Genomic DNA, 19320 nt, shown 5'->3' with positions numbered 1-19320 from the left:
AGAGTCCAAGTCAAGTCTCAAGTCTCTGAGCTAGAGTCCAAGTAGTCTCAAGTCTCTGAGCTAGAGTCCAAGTCAAGTCTCAAGTCTCTGAGCTAGAGTCCAAGTCAAGTCTCAAATCTCTGAGCTAGAGTCCAAGTCAAGTCTCAAGTCTCTGAGCTAGAGTCCAAGTCAAGTCTCAAGTCTCTGAGCTAGAGTCCAAGTCAAGTCTCAAGTCACTGAGCTAGAGTCCAAGTCAAGTCTCAAGTCTCTGAGCTAGAGTCCAAGTCAAGTCTCAAATCTCTGAGCTAGAGTCCAAGTCAAGACTCAAGTCACTGAGCTAGAGTCCAAGTCAAGTCTCAAGTCTCTGAGCTAGAGTCCAAGTCAAGTCTCAAGTCACTGAGCTAGAGTCCAAGTCAAGTCTCAAGTCTCTGAGCTAGAGTCCAAGTCAAGTCTCAAATCTCTGAGCTAGAGTCCAAGTCAAGTCTCAAGTCTCTGAGCTAGAGTCCAAGTCAAGTCTCAAGTCTCTGAGCTACAGTCCAAGTCAAGTCTCAAGTCTCTGAGCTACAGTCCAAGTCAAGTCTCAAGTCTCTGAGCTAGAGTCCATTTAAGTCTCAAATCTCTGAGCTAGAGTCCAAGTCAAGTCTCAAGTCTCTGAGCTAGAGTCCAAGTCGTTTCAAGTCTCTGAGCTAGAGTCCAAGTCAAGTCTCAAATCTCTGAGCTAGAGTCCAAGTCAAGTCTCAAGTCACTGAGCTACAGTCCAAGCCAAGTCTCAAGTCTCTGAGCTAGAGTCCAAGTCAAGTCTCAAGTCTTTGAGCTAGAGTCCAAGTCAAGTCTCAAGTCTCTGAGCTAGAGTCCAAGTCAAGTCTCAAGTCTCTGAGCTAGAGTCCAAGTCGTCTCAAGTCTCTCGTGGTTATTACAAATGTTGTATCACCTGCTATGTTCAATCCAGACTGCTTATAAAACTGCATGGCTATAAGGGATTCTGTAACTGTAACGCTACATGATCAACAATAAACCTGTTTGCAGCCAGCGGGACGTAAATGATTATGTTAATTGACCGCCACAAGTTTGGCAAGTAAACAAACGCTCATTCATCTTTTCATAACGAACGCCAGTCGGAGTTAACCTCTTGTAGGTTTTTATTTGAACCCAAACCACAATGTTTTCCTAAATCTAACCAAATTGTGACCTTAACTATTAGTTTCATTTTGAAAGTCTAATCGAACGGTGCACATTTATTGTTGCTAACTTGACAGCAGAGCCCTACACATCCAAAATGACCGGTGCATTAAAAACTGACTCCAAGGGGCCTAGCGTCCACATGCGACGAGTTGGAAGTGAGAATATTTTTTGTCTCTTTGGACGTCCTCCATGCGTTCCTGCCAAGTGTCAATAGACAATTTCCTTTTATGTTCAACTACAATACTGCAAGTTTGGCAAAACAGTTTACCACTGCTTTAGTAAAAAAGATTCAGACACTGTTTTACACTGTCCTCTTTTGTTTTTGACCGCAAATGTGAGACGTTGTTATCACATAATGTATGTCTGCTGTGACAAGTGAAAAGCTAACGTATGACGACGTTTTTGTGCGTAACGGCGATGACGGGTCAGATTTGCAGAGATTGGTGAAAAATTGCAAGTCACGCTGAATTCACGGGGATTAGCGATTGCAACATCACAAAATCCCTGAGGGACTGATAGATAGATAGATAGACAGATATTCTGTTACCATTCTGTTATCCAGTAACTCAGACTGTACAAACATGGATTAAACAAACAATTAATAAATAAATGAGTAAAAGTAATAATGCTAATGATTATAGATTGTCTCTTTTTGTGTCGTGTCACTAACAATGTTCTCTGATTAATTTATTGTTGCTTTTTCAACAAAAACAATTGAGTCACTCTTATTTGTCTTATTTATATATGTCCACTAATTTTCTTCATCTGGACCCCTCAGAAAACTTTACGTCATATATTTATAGTTTGTGACTTTGGGTCACCTCACACCTCTGCCCTGTGTGTCCCTCCCGCTCTACCGTACAGTGTCTGGACTTCGGCGAGGGCTCGGTGACGGGGGACATGTGTGAGGACCTGTGTGTGCTCGGCCTGATCGAGTACAAGCGCTGCCTCTATTACGAGAACGGGAAGAAGGTGATCGAGGCGCGCTGGAGAGGAAACCCCGTCATTCTCAAGTCTAAACTGGAGAACTTCTCCTCCTACGAGCCACTGGGAATACTGGACTACCAGGTGATGTCTGCTTTCATTATTGATCCGGGGAGGCTCAGGCTGGATCAATTAATCTCCTCCCCTCTCTCCAACAGGACACAGCAGAGGAGCTCTCCCCTCTTGATGTGGTGTTCTACGCCACTTTGGAAGTAAGTCATCAGGCACTGGGTGCTGCAGCCCCATCGCTGTGTGCAAGTTCACAGTACATGTTCCTTTCCTCTGATCTCAGGTACGAAACTCTCTGGGGCTGGCTGAGGAGGACGAGGATGAAGAAGGAGGAGGAAATAACAGCTCTCTGGCCAGATTTTGGGGGAAGAAGTTGAAAAACAGAGATAAGAGTTACTCCAGAGCCGAGCTGGCCTCACTCTGGTCTCTGCTGCAGCAGGAGGAGTACACCTTCCTCAGGTAAAACAACAACGCGCGTCACGCGGGGAACCACTACCCCTGAAGTCATACCTCAGTAAAGTGGCCGTGAGAAACATCGGACAAGATTCTGCTGTCAAAACGGATGTTTCAGGTGTTAAATGACATCAAGTTTACAGTCAAGGATGGTGCAAATAAACCAAACGGACCGCTGAGTCCCACTAGAGGCAGCTTCTACGCTCATTAACCCACATACTGATAATTTTACTTTATATTAATTTGTAATTTCAATCATAAAGATTAAAACAGTAATATTTCTTCTTCAGTATCACTATCACAATAACACACAATTGGATGAATGGATGCAAGTTGATTAAACTAGCTTCATATGTGTGTGTATGTTTGTGATATCTGCCTTTATAAAATACAAATTAAAAAATAAAATGAATAGGCAGATGGCCGCACACCCTGAGCCATGGTTCAGCTCGAGGTTTCCTTGCCTCTGTCGCCTGGTGCTGCTCTTGGTGGGAATTGTTGGGTTTCTGTAAATAACATCACAGAGTACGGTTTAATAATAATAATCATTTTAAAGTGAAAGCTAGAGGACAGCTCATGTAGCTTCAGAAATGTAAAGGCTCATCCTCTGCAGAGCATGACAGAACTCAGGATTAATCATGGTAGTGTGCACTTTCATTTTGGCATCAAGGTGGCACTAGAGGAAAGGTCAACAAAATCATTAGGATTAATCCTCTGGAGCAAAATAACATGTTCTGTCTTCTTAGCTGTGCACTGAAGTCTCACCAAATCCCACCCTTGCAAATGTCAGATATTTTGTGAGCAGAGCTGGAGGACGAAAGGAGAAAGACGCTCAGACACTGAACAGGCTGGAAGCCAAAACTCCAACGGGTCCAAAAATAAAACCGGCGATGCGAGGTGACCTGTGCTGCTGCTTATCTGGAGGACGCAGACAGCGCTGCAGTGACAAATGGAGTTAAGGATATGACAAACAGAACTGTGTTGGTGTGTGAGGTACTTGAGAGGGAGCTGGATGGATGTAGGGACAGAAACAGCAGAGGAAAGGAGGATAACAGACTGCTGTGGATTTGTCTGACATGTAGAGGGCGTGATATTAGCTCATAAATCAATCTACAATTACCTGCAGCTGATACAAGCAGAGGTTCTCCTGTGGTTGTCTGTTGTTATCTTGGAAATGAGGCTTATTGCCCTCAAATGTGCCGTAAAACTCCAGGTTGTTTGGTCGCCTGTAGCACCATAAAGCAGTAAGTTAGACAGTTAGTCAGTCAGTGTGTCGTCGGTCAGGACGACACACGGTAAAGGTAAAAATGTGTTCCAAGCAGGATGACTCGTACCAACAGACCAGTTTTAATTGCTTTCCAATTAAACGGCTAATCCAGCAGCTCTGTGAGGAACTTAGCAGTGCTTTGAGCTAAATGCTAACATTAGCATGCTAACAGGGTTGCCAACTGTCCCGTATTAGCCGGGATGTCCCTCACATTAGGCCAAACTGATTTGTCCCATACGTGACCTCTCTTGTCCCGTTTATTGACTGCTACGCTGATCTGATCCGAAAGCCGAGATGATCACACTGAATGTTTTAGGAGCACAGACTGTGCGGGATATCCTGAATGATCCTGAAGGTCTGCCTGTGTTTTACTCGGATGCCACCGACGCCTCAACCAAGGGAAACAGAAAAAGGTTTCCAGCGTGCTGTGTAAGATATTTTTCTGTGTCTGCTGGTGGGCGGCGCAAGTTACTTGACTTTTATGAAGATAGTGATGAAACGGTAAATGGTATTCCTCAAGTTCTGATGAACTGCCTGAAAAAGCATGAACTGGAAATAAAACACATCAAAAGTAGCTTTGTTCTTTTCAGTTTGTCGTGTGCACATGAAGGGGACAACCTTTTGTAACCTACAGTGCAAGAGCCACAAGAGCTTTGACAGATAGGAAAGGTAACAGGTAGTGGTTCAATTAGAGGACTGTGTTAACGGTACCTGCTGTAAATAAACTATTAATAAACCTAACGAATGTTTAACCGGTATAAAGTATAAACCTCAAGGTGGCGCTACATGAAACTTCCAAAGTCAGTGGGATTCATCCTCTGGGCTCCGTGAATGTCTCCACAAAACTCTTTGGCAATCCGTCCAATATTTGAGTCTGGACCAAGCTGGTAGATCGATTGACCGATCGCCATCCCATGGCTACAAGTCTGAAGACACACAAATATAAATATAGGATAACCTCATCCTGTGTAGCTACTCAGAAACATAGTGATGGTTTAAGCACGATCCAGTTGCACAGAGACAGACATGCATAGACGCTTTTTCAATCTAAAACCTGGACAGTGAGCGTAAAGAGTCAGGAAAGATGAGAAATCAAGTTATGTTGCAGAGAGAGAGCAGGCAGACTGAGGAGGCTTTTCATTGCACTCGGGAACAAAATGCTGGAGCGAAGAAGCTACATTTATCTGAAATGTTTAGAAAGCTGAATTTATCTACAAGCTACAAAGACCCACTTCACTCCGACATGAGCGGCTCGGAAACAGAGCCTGAAGTGTTTCCAGCTCAGTGTTCATTTGTTTGTACTGATGATTCACTTACTGAGAACACTTTGAAGTCCGATCAAATGACCAGCTGCTCTCTGTTAGGCGGTGAAAACTTTAAAACTGCTACTGCTCCTTCATCTGTCCTCCTCTGTCCTCCAGAGTCCTGCAGGACCTCAGCCCCCACGTGGCCAAGGTGTTGGGCTCCTGCGGTCACTTCTACGCTGTGGAGTACCTGTCTGCCGGACACGCCTGGGACCAGAACATCTTCTCCCTGGAGGAGGTGGTTGTTTCTGGGCTGCAGGGTCAGGGTCAAGCCGGACAGGGAGCCCGCGGGAGGTGGACCGCCAGGGAGATGGTGCATCGCATCGCGCTGAGTTTTCTGGACATGGTGTGGCACTTTGACAACGACTTCACCCACAAACTGCACCTCTGTGACATCAAACCGGAGAACTTTGCCATCAGGAAGGACCTGACGGTGAGTCTGCATCTACGTTTCGATTCACTCTGAAGGCCAATGACTCACAGTGAAAACCAGCGAGCCGGTCTCAATGGCCTTAATGTTTTCTGAGGATGTAACGAACGTCAGCAGAATAAAAGCAAAGCAGAGAGCCGGAAGAAAAGAGATAAAAGGGATGTTCTCTTTTTAAAAAAAAAAGCTATTAGAGAGAGCAGAGATGGAAGTCAGAGCGGTCGGCAGATTACGTGAGGTTTTTCTTGAAGAGATGTTTTTTCAGCCCAAAGCAGAAGATGTGACCCTGGGAAAGAGAAGGTCGTTCTGCATCTCCTGAACGCTACGCTGACACAGACTTACAAATCTTTTGAAATACGTTCAGTAGCTTTGAGGTTCAGGGAGAAACTTTCCTTAAGTTAGAAAAGGTCATCTGTTAAATAAATCTCTGCATTATTTAAAGCACATTTAGTTTCCTTGATATAGTCCTGATGCTGTACGTTAATGTTTCCCCTTTCTTTGAAAGAGCAACCTTTTTGATAAAACCACTTTAGGCTGTGTTATAATATCGACTCGATCACGCAGTCTCAAAACCAAACAGATGGTTGAATCTACCTAGTCAAGCCCAGAAGAAATCCAAAGACGGGTTTGAGCAAATAATTGAGTTACAACAAACCGTTGTCTTTGAAGAATTTATTAACAAAAAGAGAATAAACAGAGAAGTACTCAAACACATGTACAGCTGGTCCAGAGACCTGCCGCCTAGGGCAGCTTCGGGCGTCTGGCCCCGAGCAAAGGGATGCATCATCATTTACACAGTCTAGGTTTCCATGTTTTGGGGAACAGAGATCCTCTCTCGGCCTTGACTGAACATTCAAGGAGAGGAGAGGAACAACAAGAGAGGAAAACATCAAAACTATCTCTAGCTCTGACCTAAACCCTAGGAAATGTGGACAGACTAAGGAGTATAGAAGAGGAAAGGTTAAGGATAAAAACACAATACATAAATATCTATGAGACATAACAATAAGAGTAATAATAATAATATTAAAAGAACATATATAAACTTGTAATATAATGTTTCCAACATAATTCTGTAAACAGAGGTCTCATTTCCATCTGATTATTATTATTAAACAAGCTAATTTGTTATTTTTGAGAACGCTTCAGATTTACTTCCTATAAAATAAAAAACTGCTGGATTGAAAATGAAGCTACATTTTCTTTGAAAACAAACATCATCATCTCTTAGTCACTATGAATGACTTTATAATGTTCTCTAACTGACATGGGCCTCCTTTATTATTCATCTGTATTATTAAAAGTTGAAGTTTGCTTATTTTAGCTCTAACAATAAATCCAAAGACCCCGAGAAAACAAACCTGGCGTCCTCCCGTCAGTCACAAATCAAAGAAAAGTTTACATGAACCACAAGCGACTGGTTCGAGCTGCGCTGAGATTATAAAGCAACACTCTTGTTTTCTCAGCGCTCTCAGTTGGTTTTATGGTTTATGCAGCAGAATGAGGCAGACTGTCATTAATTCAACGCCATGTTAGGTCTGCGCTGGGCTCCGGGCCAACCATCACAACTGAATCTAAACTATTTTATCTTTCTTCAGGCTCGTGATTACTGGAAAATAAGCAAATGTGGAGTTTGTAGCTCCAACAAATAGGTGGTCAAGTAAACCGCCGGCTCATTATTGCTCTTATGGTATTAGCAGGATTAGTGTTTTTTCCTATAAAAATGTTGACATGGAACAGATTAAACAGCTCGTTTATAATGCCAACCTTGTAAAATGTTGCATATAAAACAAGAACTGCCGTAACGTTCACCACAAAAACAGGAAGACGTTCATGTGCAGCCAGAAAGGCTCCATTTACTTACTGTATAGTCTATACTGTTCTTCTTGTGTATCTACTAACACGGATATCGTCTTCCTCTGTGCATCAGAGCTCCATCGTTGTCCAAAAACAACACTGTACTGGTAACTTTCACACATCAAGATAGAAAGTAGAGATAAGGACGTGCAGGATAAGCAAACAAAACGGGCTGTAACAACAGAGAGACAAACCTGGCCCGAGGCTGAGAGGAGGCACCTGCCAGCAGATCAGCTTCAAGTTTCACCAAACCAAACTCACTTCACTTCAGCAGCCGCTAAGAATACAGACAGGACACACAGTACATTAATATAATATATACGGTATATATATATATATATATATAATGTAAAAAAGAAAAAAATAGCATCAAACAGAGAACTGCCAGGTTTTCTTAATATTCTAAAGTCTGGAGTTTGTGTTTAAAACAAAAAACATCCTAAACTTTACACCTCAGTGGATAATTTCACTTTGACTGGAAGCCCTGAAATTCCCAAACTCGTGATTTATAAACATCCCCAAATTGTCAATAGTCTAAACATTTTCAGTGTTTAATTGTAATCAATTAACTATTTGTTTTCTTTAAAAAAAATAATAATATTAAAATAAAATTAAATGTTATAAAATGATCATAAATAAATCCCAATTTGTAAAATGTATACAGAGAATATTTAAATAAGCTATTGTAAAAGTTTCCCACAAAATGTTTATTATGTCTAATTATTTGTAATGTTAAAATTCATTGTGGAGGCCTAAATGTCTGCACTGTCTGACACTTGCAAATGAGGAAATAAAAAATGTAAACCTTACTTTGTTGTCTCTTTTCATTAAACTCTTCCTTTTTTTTGCTTTTTACAAAATAAACCAAAACAAAGAGGATTATCTTGGGTAGATAATCAGAATAAATATGGAACTAAATTTAAATCATACTTTAATCCTCTCCCAACTAAAAATAAATCGGGTTTGAATTCGAACACTATTACTCAGCTTGTTTACTAGAAATTTAGTCAATGCTGATCTATAGAAGAAGAAAAAACAGTACTTTTGTTTTTAACATTACTGGAAGAAATATATTTGTTTTAAAGTAGTTTTTTTCATCTTTAAATAACCAGTGAGTTTGGTCTCTCTGGTGTCTCCTGCAGGTCGTAGCGATCGACGTGGACATGGCGTTCTTTGAGCCGAAGATGAGGGACATCCTGGATCAGAACTGCAGCAGCGATGACGACTGTAACTTCTTCGACTGTTCGTCCAGGTGCAACCTGAACAAACGCAGGTGCAGCCCCCGCCGCAGGAACAGCAACCTGCAGGTGAGACCGAGGTGGGCCGCGAGTATCTGTTTCCTCAGGAGGTTTGTTCTTTGTGTCACTGTGGCGGCGTGATATAAAAATATATATTAGCTGTTGAGGAACGCCACACAAATCAGAATTTCATTTCTGTCTGGGATGCAGCATTTAGATATGTTTCTGTTGAGAGATAAAATTTACAAAATATATAATCTTTTTGTAAAATGTGTGAGCTTTTTCTTTACTTGATCAGCAGTTTGGATTTATAGTTCAAATGACAAATTTAGGAAGAAAGTGTCAAAGAACATTAATTTAAGCACTTGCAAAATGCTTTTCTAAAAATAAATTAGTCTTTGAGACAAAGACAAGAAAAGCTGCAAAAGAAAAACAATGTATAAATCATTACTATAAATTTAATAATCATATACATTTTATAAAAATGTATTTTATTGTCCTTCTGTTCTCACGTGTCTGAGCTTCTCTACAGATTCACCTTGGGTCTTATTTAGTCTGTGAAGCTTTTCTGTTATCTGCTATCTGTGAAGGAGATAGAAAGTATAACCCGAGGCCGAGTACGTTCACCTCAGCTCTAAACAAGGTCGTTGATAAATTACAGGATTGTCTGGGAATTCTGGGTAATCCATCTTTCACAACATTTAATTGTGCAGTAAATCAGCGTGTGGAATGATAATTACTGACCTGCTGACAGGTCGTGTTTTTAAATCCGCCATGAAGAGATAATATTTTATTAAAAATCTGGATATGCATTTTTATTTATTCTTTTCAGATACTTTAAAAGTTTTATATTATTTGCTATCCTGCTTATATGCCATTGTCCACAGGAACGAGAATTCTTATAATTTTTTTCTAACAATCTAAAGACATCTGTGAAAATGTCAGTTTTATTTAAGCGTTCATTATATACATTTTTTAAGAAAGTATGGAAATAAAAAATTATTTATGTTATGATTATTTTTGACATCATCTCTCCTCTTTGTCTTCAGTACATTTAATCATTGACTGACCCATAAATTAATCATTTGAAAGCCAAAATAATTTGTAGATTCCCCTCATTTTAATTATGAAAAAATGGGAATAATCATGACTGAAACACATTTTATATCAAAAGGACTGATTCAAATGTTCTTTTTCATTCATTCATTTTGGTTAAAATTAATTATTATTATCTTTTCTTTCTGTATTGTGTGTCATTTTGATTCTTCAAATATAAAAGAAAACTGTCCGCACACTCCGTCAGCACCGACTTTATTAAATGACTTTTGGGTCGTGGAGGAAAAAGTGGGACAGTGAGCAGGAATTTAACTTTAACATTTTCTCCCACACCTGTCCACAAATTTATTTTTAGTGTTTAAAACACAAAAGTCTACCATCTCATTTGTCTCATCACAAATTGCACTTTTTTACTGCAAAAACTGTAGATTTACCTTTTTGTGTAAAATTAAACTTAAAACCAAATCATGACTTTACTTTTTTACATATTTTACTTTTTAAAAATTGATTTAATCAGCGTTCTGATTATTCTTTTTGTTTATGTTTTATTTATCTTATTACAGTTACCAATGTGCATTTAGTGTGTTGTTTTATGTGAAACACAAGAGATGCGCTGAGTAAATAAAGAAACAACATATATATGTACAGTATATAACATACAAGATTTTGCACTTCTGCTAATTTGCTTAACTAAAAGCATAAATTCAGATCTATATGCTTTTAAGATCATAGGGTGGCACATCATGGAGGATGAGTTATTATTATTATTATTATTATTATTATTATTATTATTATTATTATTATTATCATAGTGGCTAAAGCAATACCAAATATAATACATTTTGCTATTAAAATTATATTCTACATTATTACATTACACTTGATTATTTGTTTTTTTTCTTCAGAACTTGTAAGTAGTGTTGATTAAATTAGTACCATTATCAGAAAATGTATTAAAGTGGTATTGTAATGATCATGATTAACATTTCAAACAGTGTAATTTTAAAACAACTCATTTAAATAATTACAGATGTTATTGCGACTTTCAAATAATTCTAAATGATTATTTGCAATACTATTAATAATACTTCTTGATACTGCATCTACCAATATAGTTTAACAGCATATAACTAATTTAAATGATTTGGATTTAGTTTAAATAATAATAATCATTTAGCGGCCTCTTCTGATGAGACTCCGAGCGAAACCCCGACAACTTGAGGCCTGACGGGCTCGGAGGGAACGTCTGGGATACAAAAGCCAAGCCGGACATCACCACGATAACGCCGGGACAGACTCTCATCACCCTGCCGGCTCCTGTATCACATGTCATATGATACGAGATACCTGCATTCATCATGTGTTCATATGAGACGGAGGGAAAATATGTTTCTACAGGTGATGACAGGATGTGATGCACAAACATGGCAGCATCTGATGCTGGTGAGAAATGGGGTCTGCGGCTAGTTGTAACGTAAAAAAATAAGAAGATGGGAGAAGAATAAACTAAAGGCAAGAAGAAATGAAGCAAATAAAAAGAGAGAATACTAGGAACAAAAGGAGAAAATAATGTGAAAGGGGAAGAAAAAAATTAAGACAGGAAAAAAGAAGATGAACAAGAGTTAAAACAATCAAAGAGAATAAAAATACAGACAAGGAGGAGAGAAGAGCGAGGAGAGGCAGAAGAACCCCCCCCCCCTAAAAGAAAAAAAAAGGAAGAAGAAACCCCAGAAAACCAAAGAAGAAGAGACACTCATAAAGGTGATGAACAAAGACAGAGAAGAACAAAGAGGCGAGCAGACTGGTCATGGGACGGAAGGTGTAGATGACACGGTGATGACACGCTGCTGTCCTATTGGTCCATCTGAGGCTCCACATTTGTCTCCTGAGCGCGACCCTGATGACCCCCCGCTTGTCAATCATCTCCTCAGAGAAAGGAAGCTTGTCCTTTTAACTCTGTGTGATAATAAAGCGAGGTGTCGTCTGCATAACGAAAATTAGGATCACTCACCTTTTGTCTTTTCACCTTTCCTGCCCTCTCTCTTCATGTTCTCTTCTTCTCTTTCATCCACTCGTCTGCGCTCCTTCGCTTTCATCCTTTCTCCTCCTCTTCTCCTCTTTTACCCTTTCCTGTCTTTTCATCTACAATCATAACTACTTCCTCTTCTCTCCTCCTCTCCCGTCCTTTTCCTTTCTCTCCTCACACATTCACTCTTGCCTTCCCCTCATTTCATCTCTTCTTAATTTTCTCTCCAATATTTCTCTCAATATTCTTCTGTTCATTCCTCTCCTGTCCCTTTTCTTTTTCATCTCTTCTCTGAAGCGCCATCTTCTATATTTTATTTCCTCTCATTCTTTACACTTTCCTTTCATCTATGTTGACTTCATTCATCTTCTTCTTCTTTTCTTCACACATCTCTTCTTCTGTTGTTTCTTTCCACTCTCCAGGTGATCTGTGAGAAGATCTTCCGGCCGTGGTTTTCTCCCACACTGCTCGGGGCCAAAGCAGGGCTCCCTCTTCAGGTAGGATTGTGTATATTATACTTTTATTCTATTTTATTTATATGTATTTATACATATAATTTGTATTACCTGTATTATTTATTAATGTACTTTATTTAAAAAAAAATTTCATATAAACAAATAAAAGACAATAATCAACTTAAGTACTTCTTATTTAATCTATCAACAGTGGAATTTAGTCGAGGCAGCTCAAATGCAGACAATACAAAAGGGTAGAATTCAGTTGTTTGTTTAAATTATACTTGCTCTAATAATGCTCTGTTTCTCTTTGCAAAAACACAGGAGGAGAACAAGGTGTGGTTGTAGATGAATTAGGTCGGTCTCAAACTGTCTTCTGTGGGTTTTTTGAACAGGTGGAGCTGCAGAGAGCGGTGCAAGAGTGTTCGGAAACAGTAGGAGGCGTGGAGCAGAGAGAAGACGATGAGACGGGTCAGAGCAGGGGCGTCCATCAGCGTCTCCTTAAAATCCTGACCCGCCTCCTCCAGGAGGGAGGGGCTTCGGGGGAAGGAGGAGGGGCCTGGGAGGGGAAAGGCCACATCCACACTGCACTGAACTTCTGAGAAGGTGAAGTGAAGACTGGTGTCCTTCTACAGTCTCTGACAGTCAAACATAAACTATAAATAAATGCTGTATGGCCCAAAGTATGTGGACAACACTTTCTATGTGTACTCTTGGTCTGGGTCGGGTTTTCCCGGTTTGGGCCTCTTAGTTCCAATGATGGGAAACCCAAAGCAGCTCCATAAAGAAATGGTGAAGAGCTTGACTGCTCTGCACAGAGCCCCCGACCTCAACCCCATCCATCATGTTTCGGGGGAACTTGAACACCGACTGTGAGCCAGACCTGATCAACAGGTTCAACATCTGCTGGAGAGACTGAAACCAGAAGGAGGCTGGCGGGTATGACAAACTAGAATCTATATCCCACCATCCGCTGTTTGTTGTACACAAAGTCTTTGGATTTCATGTCACTTTGGATTTGGTCACAATGAATGTGGAAACATCCAGAGCAGGCCTGGAGGTCTGAGTGAGAGTGATGCCTTCAGTGTCTCCTCATCTGAGGAGTATATTACGGATCCAGTCTACGAGGATCCTCTCTTCTTATCCAGTTAGTCTCAGTGAGATTTAAAAAACCTCAGTCGTTTGAGATACAAGCTGCAGATGTAACACCGTAGTAAATGTATTAATCACTAATTATATCAATGAATAGGTAAAAATGACTAATGGCTTCCTTCGTTGGTGTTGGAGCTCAACATTGGGCAAGATTTGGGCTTTGAAGGATTCCCTTCCAAACAGTTCAGTTTACACACAACTCTACATTAGAATATTTCCCCATAACATACAGCATCTTTATTCTGTACATTTGACCAGTAATTCATTTTGGTTAAATCCACAATGGTCCAAATAAATCTTCTTCTCTTACCTTTAGTTGAGAGTAATGCTACAACGAGGGTCACCAGTCCTGCAGGGACAAAATATAAGGTCAGTTTGTTGACAGGTCTCAGACCCTGCACAGTCCTCCACATTCGTTATTCTAATCATAAAAATGTTTTCAATCTGGATCAATAATCTGAATCCACATAGTTAAAGACGAGCATGCTGACAGTCTGAAAGCAGTTGTCTGGGACTATTAGGGTCAGAGTTTGTGAACTCGTCATCTAAATTTGGTTATAACTGAACAGTATCTTCAAGAGTTACATCAGTTTTAGGCAGATTTGGTCGAGCCAACATGGATCTGACAGTTACAAAAAAAGTATGGAATATCAAAAGGTCAAAAAAACTAAATGTTATGCGTCTAAGGCTACATCCACACTGCTACGTTTCTGTTTTAAATCGCAGCACTTTGTGCCTCATTTACGCCTGCCGTTCAGACTAAAAAGGTGAATCTGAACAGCTAAAATGGAGAAATTTGAAAACTTTTTATAAACTTCGTGGTAGTGTATTAGTGTGTACAGGTAAAAATGGAGAAGTTTGAAAACACTAAATAACTAAATACCAAGTAACACTTGTACTGTGCATATCGCCATATTTACTTTGCGATGACTCCCAGTCTGTTTTCTGCCACCACAGTCGCCTTGTACTCCCGTGTTACTTTCAGCACCAGTTCCACCTCATTGTCGGTCCATGCTAAAAAATCTCTGGTGTGGTTTGTCATCGTCTGTAGCAGATTCTTCTTTCTAATTATTCACTTCAATTCTGCTCCTTTATGGCCTCCGTAGATATCACACAAACTGATGAAGATTGGACAAAGATATTTTAAAGAAATTGTAGGAAAAATCTAAATGGTAGAACATCTTAAGACCAAACAAAGCCAAGGAATCCAGCGGAAAAATGTACTCACAGTTTAGGAAAACATATAGTGCTTTATAAAGGCAACAGGCGTCCTTAAACTTAAAAAAATTTCTTTACTCGCGGCCTAACCTTCCTCCAAATCTTGATAAACCTGTTACTGATGTTTTGTGAACTCCTGCAAACCAACAGACCTTCTTGGCGGTGATAATTACAGATTCTTACATCATGGCGTTGTAGGATCTGTGCTGCAGTAACGATATGGAAGAACATCAATGTCATCTGTCTCCGGTCCACACACCAGCAAAGCACTTTAATTAGGATTTCTTTCTCCGACTGTTCATTCGTGTGTCTGTGTTTATGTCTGGGGTCGGACTGGGTCACATGGGTGCTGTGATATCGCTGAGTCAGCTTAATTGTAATGTACAGTGACTAAATGGTCTCTCCAGGACCAGGCTTGTGTAAATAGACAAACTAAATAAAGGTACTGTGATGTTTGATTTCATATGCAGAGATCAGTTGAATAATAAAATCTTCAGAACATGTGCATACACCTGCTGCAAGTTATTTTATTAATGTACATCAATATGTTCCAGATGGATGCTGGTAAAAGTTAGCGGCGGTGGTTTGATTGCTCTACTCTCACTCAGGCTTAACAACACTTCAACACGCCACTTAAAGGTGAGGACAGACTCACTGCCTCTTGCAGTGATTGCCCCCATGACCTCTGTCCATGAAAACAGAGTGTAACAACTGTTAGGGGGGCAGAGATCTGTGGACTGGAGATGAAGGACGGTTTTCAATCATCAGAAGACGGACGAATGTTTCCCTGTAACAACTGTAAGTCTACACATGATCAGTGCTACAAACGCTGCTCACATCAATGTCTGTGAAAATCCTCAGTCATCCAGGTCGTACTTATCCAAGGAAGGTTAAAATTAAGGGAAACTAGATACTTTAAGATACTTGAAGATAGTGTTGTAGTACTCGAGACCGGTCTTAAGACCACTTTTTGATGGTCTTGGTTTCGTCTTGGACTTGAACGCATTTGTACTCGGTCTTGTCTCGGTCTCGGACATTGAGGACTCTGGATTTTATTTCAAGACCAGTCAAGACCATAACTTTGTTTGCATTGTCTGATTTATTTGCTAACATCCTAACTTTGATTGGATGACTGTCCCCGGCTCCCCGCAATGGTCAACGTGGAAAAGGAGTGTTGAATAAAGATGCTTACGTTGATTTCAGCTCTTAGTGTTTGTATGTGGGTGTTTTAATGGGAAATGGGGATCTTTTCAGATCAGTTTGAGAAGTACCTGTGATCTCGTTCCACAGTTTATTGCTTGTCATGTAATGTGGGGAACTGGTCTTGGTCTTGACTTGGTCACAGTCCCTGAAAGTCTTGGTCTTGTCTCGGTCTAGATAAACTCTGGTCTTGGTGTTGACTTTGTCTCGGTTTGGGCGCTGTTGACTACAACACTACTTGAAGACGTTTCGCCTCTCATCCAGAAACTTCCTCAATTCTGACTAACTGACATCGAGTCCCAGTTATTTAACCTCCGTGGGGTCGTTATCAGTGTGATGGATACCGCTTGGTTCGTTAGTGTTTCCGGCTGTTGTAACTATAGTTGGTATGGTCGTTTGCACTGTCACGTCGGCCAAATGTAAGTGTTTGTGTTTGTGCTCCCTTCCTGGGAAGAGATGAAAGGACAGCACTATAGGTGGAGGGTAAGTGGTGCAAGGGGTGCTCACATTACCAACGTGCGCCAGCTTGCAGTGGAAGCCTGCAAAACAAGCCTAGCAACGTTTGAGTATCAAGTTGAGGTTGCGTTAGCTCATTAGCTCAGTCTGTGGACTTGGAACTGGAGGTTCGCCGGTTTGAGTCCAGCACAGATCACTGTCGAAGGTGCCCCTGAGCAAGTCCCTGAACCCCTAACTGTTCCCCGTGCGCTGCACAATGGCAACACACTGCTCCAAATTAGGATGGGAACAAATTCTGCATGCATAGTACTGTGTCAAAATTGCATGCGGCCAATAAAGTTGATTAGACTGAGAACAAACTGAGAAACTCTGGATGCTGCCGATCACACGTCGACGGAGAAAACAGCCGGATGGGCCGTGAGTAAAACCAGCTGACCGACATTAGTTAACTATTATTTCCAAAGTTTCTTAAATCAAAATCCATAATCTAAATTTCTTGATCTCAAAATTTTAACAGAAAGAATAATATAAATTCAAACCATCTTGTTAAAGTTATTATGGCTCCAACACCATTATTTCCGCAGTTATCCCTCTTCAGAAAAGAAGACACGCGTGAACTCAAGAATCAAGAAGGATTAGATGGCAGGAAACTTTCACAGGTTGCTTTCAGATCACACACAGTTGTCATGTAATTGGTTGCACATTGAAAAGCGACCAGGTAAACGCAACGCTCAAGGTCAGCACAAAGTGGTTCTGCTGCTCACTGAAGGAACTTTAGATGCAGCCATGTTTGTTGCAGTTCAAACATCATCGCAGTTACCACTTGGCTTCGTAGATATGGCTTTCAGCTTTAATGTTATTTTTGTGACTTTGTGAGAAGTTGCTGGTTTAATAAACTTGGCCTTTTCGTGGCCTTCAAATCCAGAAGAATCCCGGGACACGCAGGAGAGCTGGCAGGTGTGTGAGATGTCTCAGCGCGAGAGACGTGGGCTCGGACTCGTGTTTGGACTCCTGCCCCATTATACAGTATGTGATCGCTGGTTTGTTCATCTGCAGCACTCTGGGGATTTAGTCTCACTGTAAAGCTCCTCATATATAAACACAGTCCTCTCTCGCTCGCTCTCTGCAGGAATCGGGTTTCAAATCTTCTCCAGCTGCTTCTCTAAACTCAGCAGCTGGAAGCTTTTTTTAAACGTGCTGCGAGTGACTGAGTTGAACTAAACACATCATTGGTGAGTTTAGACAAATCAAACGCTCCTCTCTTCTCCTCTGTAGTTCATGTGTCCACGCAGCTGGGCGTGAAAGTGATAAGCCATGCTAAGGATTGTTATTTCTTTCACAGATGTAAGTTTCATCAGTCTGAACATCAGGACACCGGCGTAAGGAAGGAAGGTCTGAGGTTTTCCTCCAACAGCAGCGATATGCATCTATACCTCCTCCTCCTCCTCCTCCTCCTCCTCCTCCTCCTCCTCCTCCTCTCCTCCTCCAGACGCCGGCCTCTGAGCTGATCAAGTTTCAGTGTTTCTGCAGAACTCAAAATGAAACCCGAGCTGAGGAAGCAGCAGGAGACTGAAGGTAGACACAACATGTCGGACACAACCTCCGTCCATCTGGATTGAGAGCTCAAAATATAAACTAAAGCTTCTATTTATAACATGGTGGATATAAAAAGGTATTTAAATGTGAGTCTGAACAATGCCCTCAGTTTGACACGAGACCAACCCTCTGTGGGCCTCAGGACTGATACGACGGTGGTGAAAGGATATACAACCCGGGGCCTCATCTGAAGGCTTTCAAATGCAGAATTCCTAATAAAAAGACGAAGAAATAAACTAACTCTGCTGAGGCCTCATTTTACTGGTGCAGAAATGTGAGGTCCTGATGTGTCCCCGAGGTGAATTAACTCCACTCAGACTGTTTGAAGAAAGAAACTGAGACAGAGCAACAGACAAACTGGTGTCACCACATCAGTTTTATGGTAATGACTTACCTGGAAATCTTCCACAGAACCCGGCCTGGCATCTTTCCACTGTTTTCTTTTCCTTAACAATGCACACTGCAAAAAAAAAAGAAAAAAGAAAGCTCTCACATTCAGATGAGTGACTCTCCTGTGAAACAGAAACTCTGTGTCTCTTATAAAAACTATACGATCTGTTTCTGTTGATATGAAACACCACAGAGAGCTGACAACACAGTTATCATGAGCACTGTGCATTTGAGCGAGAACACTGTAGTCTGAAAGTCCTCCAACATTTACCTCATGATGTGTTTCTGCTGCCAACACGCAGTTGCTTCACCGACGAGTTTCATGGCTTATCAGACACCAAAAACACTCCACAGCTGTTCACACTTAGAGAAAGTTATCACAGCGACTATCATTTAATCCTCCGTCTCCACGATGGTGAAGCTCATTCGTCTATTTCCTGATGCTTATCCACAACCTGCATAGTTGTGCAGACGCTGGACAGCTGTGCTTATAACCTCGGTTGAGACTAAATTACAAGCTAATCTATTAGGACTGAGCGCTCGCACGAATTTGATTGGTGAATGCAGAGCGCTGCTGGATCACGTTGCCACTCATTCACCAGGTCACCCTGTGTTCTGACGCGACCACCTGCTGGTCTTAATGCAGGTCTCTCTCAAAACCCTTTCTATCAGAACCAGCATCAACTTTTTCAGCGGTTGGACCTACAGTAGCATCAATGATCCTCGGCCGTCCACGACCCTGTCGGCGGTTCACCGCTTCTCCTTCCTTGGACCACTTGCAGAAGACGAGAGTTCATCTGCATTTAATGTTTTTTTTTTTTTTACAGGCATTTTCCGGAGTCTAACCTTGAGCATATGTTCCCCGTGCAGACACTTCACGAAGAAAGAATTTCTAAAGAGTTGGAAATCTGTGGGTTTCAAGCTTCTTGCGTGGAGATAGATTTGACCATTGAGCAACATTCAACTAATTTGCAGTGCGATCCTGTGTTTTTCCAACACGTTCTCACTCGTCACACATGGGCGCTTGGTCGAGACCGCTTGGCGTCAGTTTTTAACACCCTGGGTATACAG

At 41.1% G+C, this 19320-nt stretch overlaps 1 protein-coding gene and 1 long non-coding RNA gene across 5 annotated transcripts in view; one reads left to right on the top strand and one right to left on the bottom strand.

The window, feature by feature from the left end:
• The window catches only part of dipk1c (divergent protein kinase domain 1C), a 55874-nt gene extending 40756 nt beyond the window's left edge, over positions 1-15118 (top strand). For all 3 annotated transcript variants that reach the window (XM_046044709.1, XM_046044718.1, XM_046044725.1), the window contains 7 exons: positions 2026-2229; positions 2304-2357; positions 2438-2613; positions 5296-5611; positions 8605-8769; positions 12205-12279; positions 12633-15118. In XM_046044709.1, coding sequence (XP_045900665.1) covers positions 2026-2229; positions 2304-2357; positions 2438-2613; positions 5296-5611; positions 8605-8769; positions 12205-12279; positions 12633-12839 — 1197 coding nt within the window. In that variant the 3' untranslated portion in view covers positions 12840-15118. The remainder of the gene's footprint in view (positions 1-2025; positions 2230-2303; positions 2358-2437; positions 2614-5295; positions 5612-8604; positions 8770-12204; positions 12280-12632) is intronic.
• LOC123968682 lies at positions 12297-18324 on the bottom strand. 2 transcript variants are annotated; one of them, XR_006824521.1, is made up of 3 exons: positions 18254-18324; positions 13700-13738; positions 12297-13431 (listed from the first exon to the last, which is right to left on the bottom strand). It is a non-coding gene; the product is annotated as an uncharacterized LOC123968682 (long non-coding RNA). The 2 variants fall into 2 exon arrangements; XR_006824520.1 differs by lacking the exon at positions 18254-18324 and adding an exon at positions 14310-14503.
• Between the last annotated feature and the right edge of the window lie 996 nt (positions 18325-19320).

This window comes from Micropterus dolomieu, linkage group LG01 (assembly GCF_021292245.1).
Source record: "Micropterus dolomieu isolate WLL.071019.BEF.003 ecotype Adirondacks linkage group LG01, ASM2129224v1, whole genome shotgun sequence".
Lineage (NCBI taxonomy): Eukaryota > Metazoa > Chordata > Actinopteri > Centrarchiformes > Centrarchidae > Micropterus > Micropterus dolomieu.
This window is presented reverse-complemented; position numbering and strand designations above follow the sequence as displayed.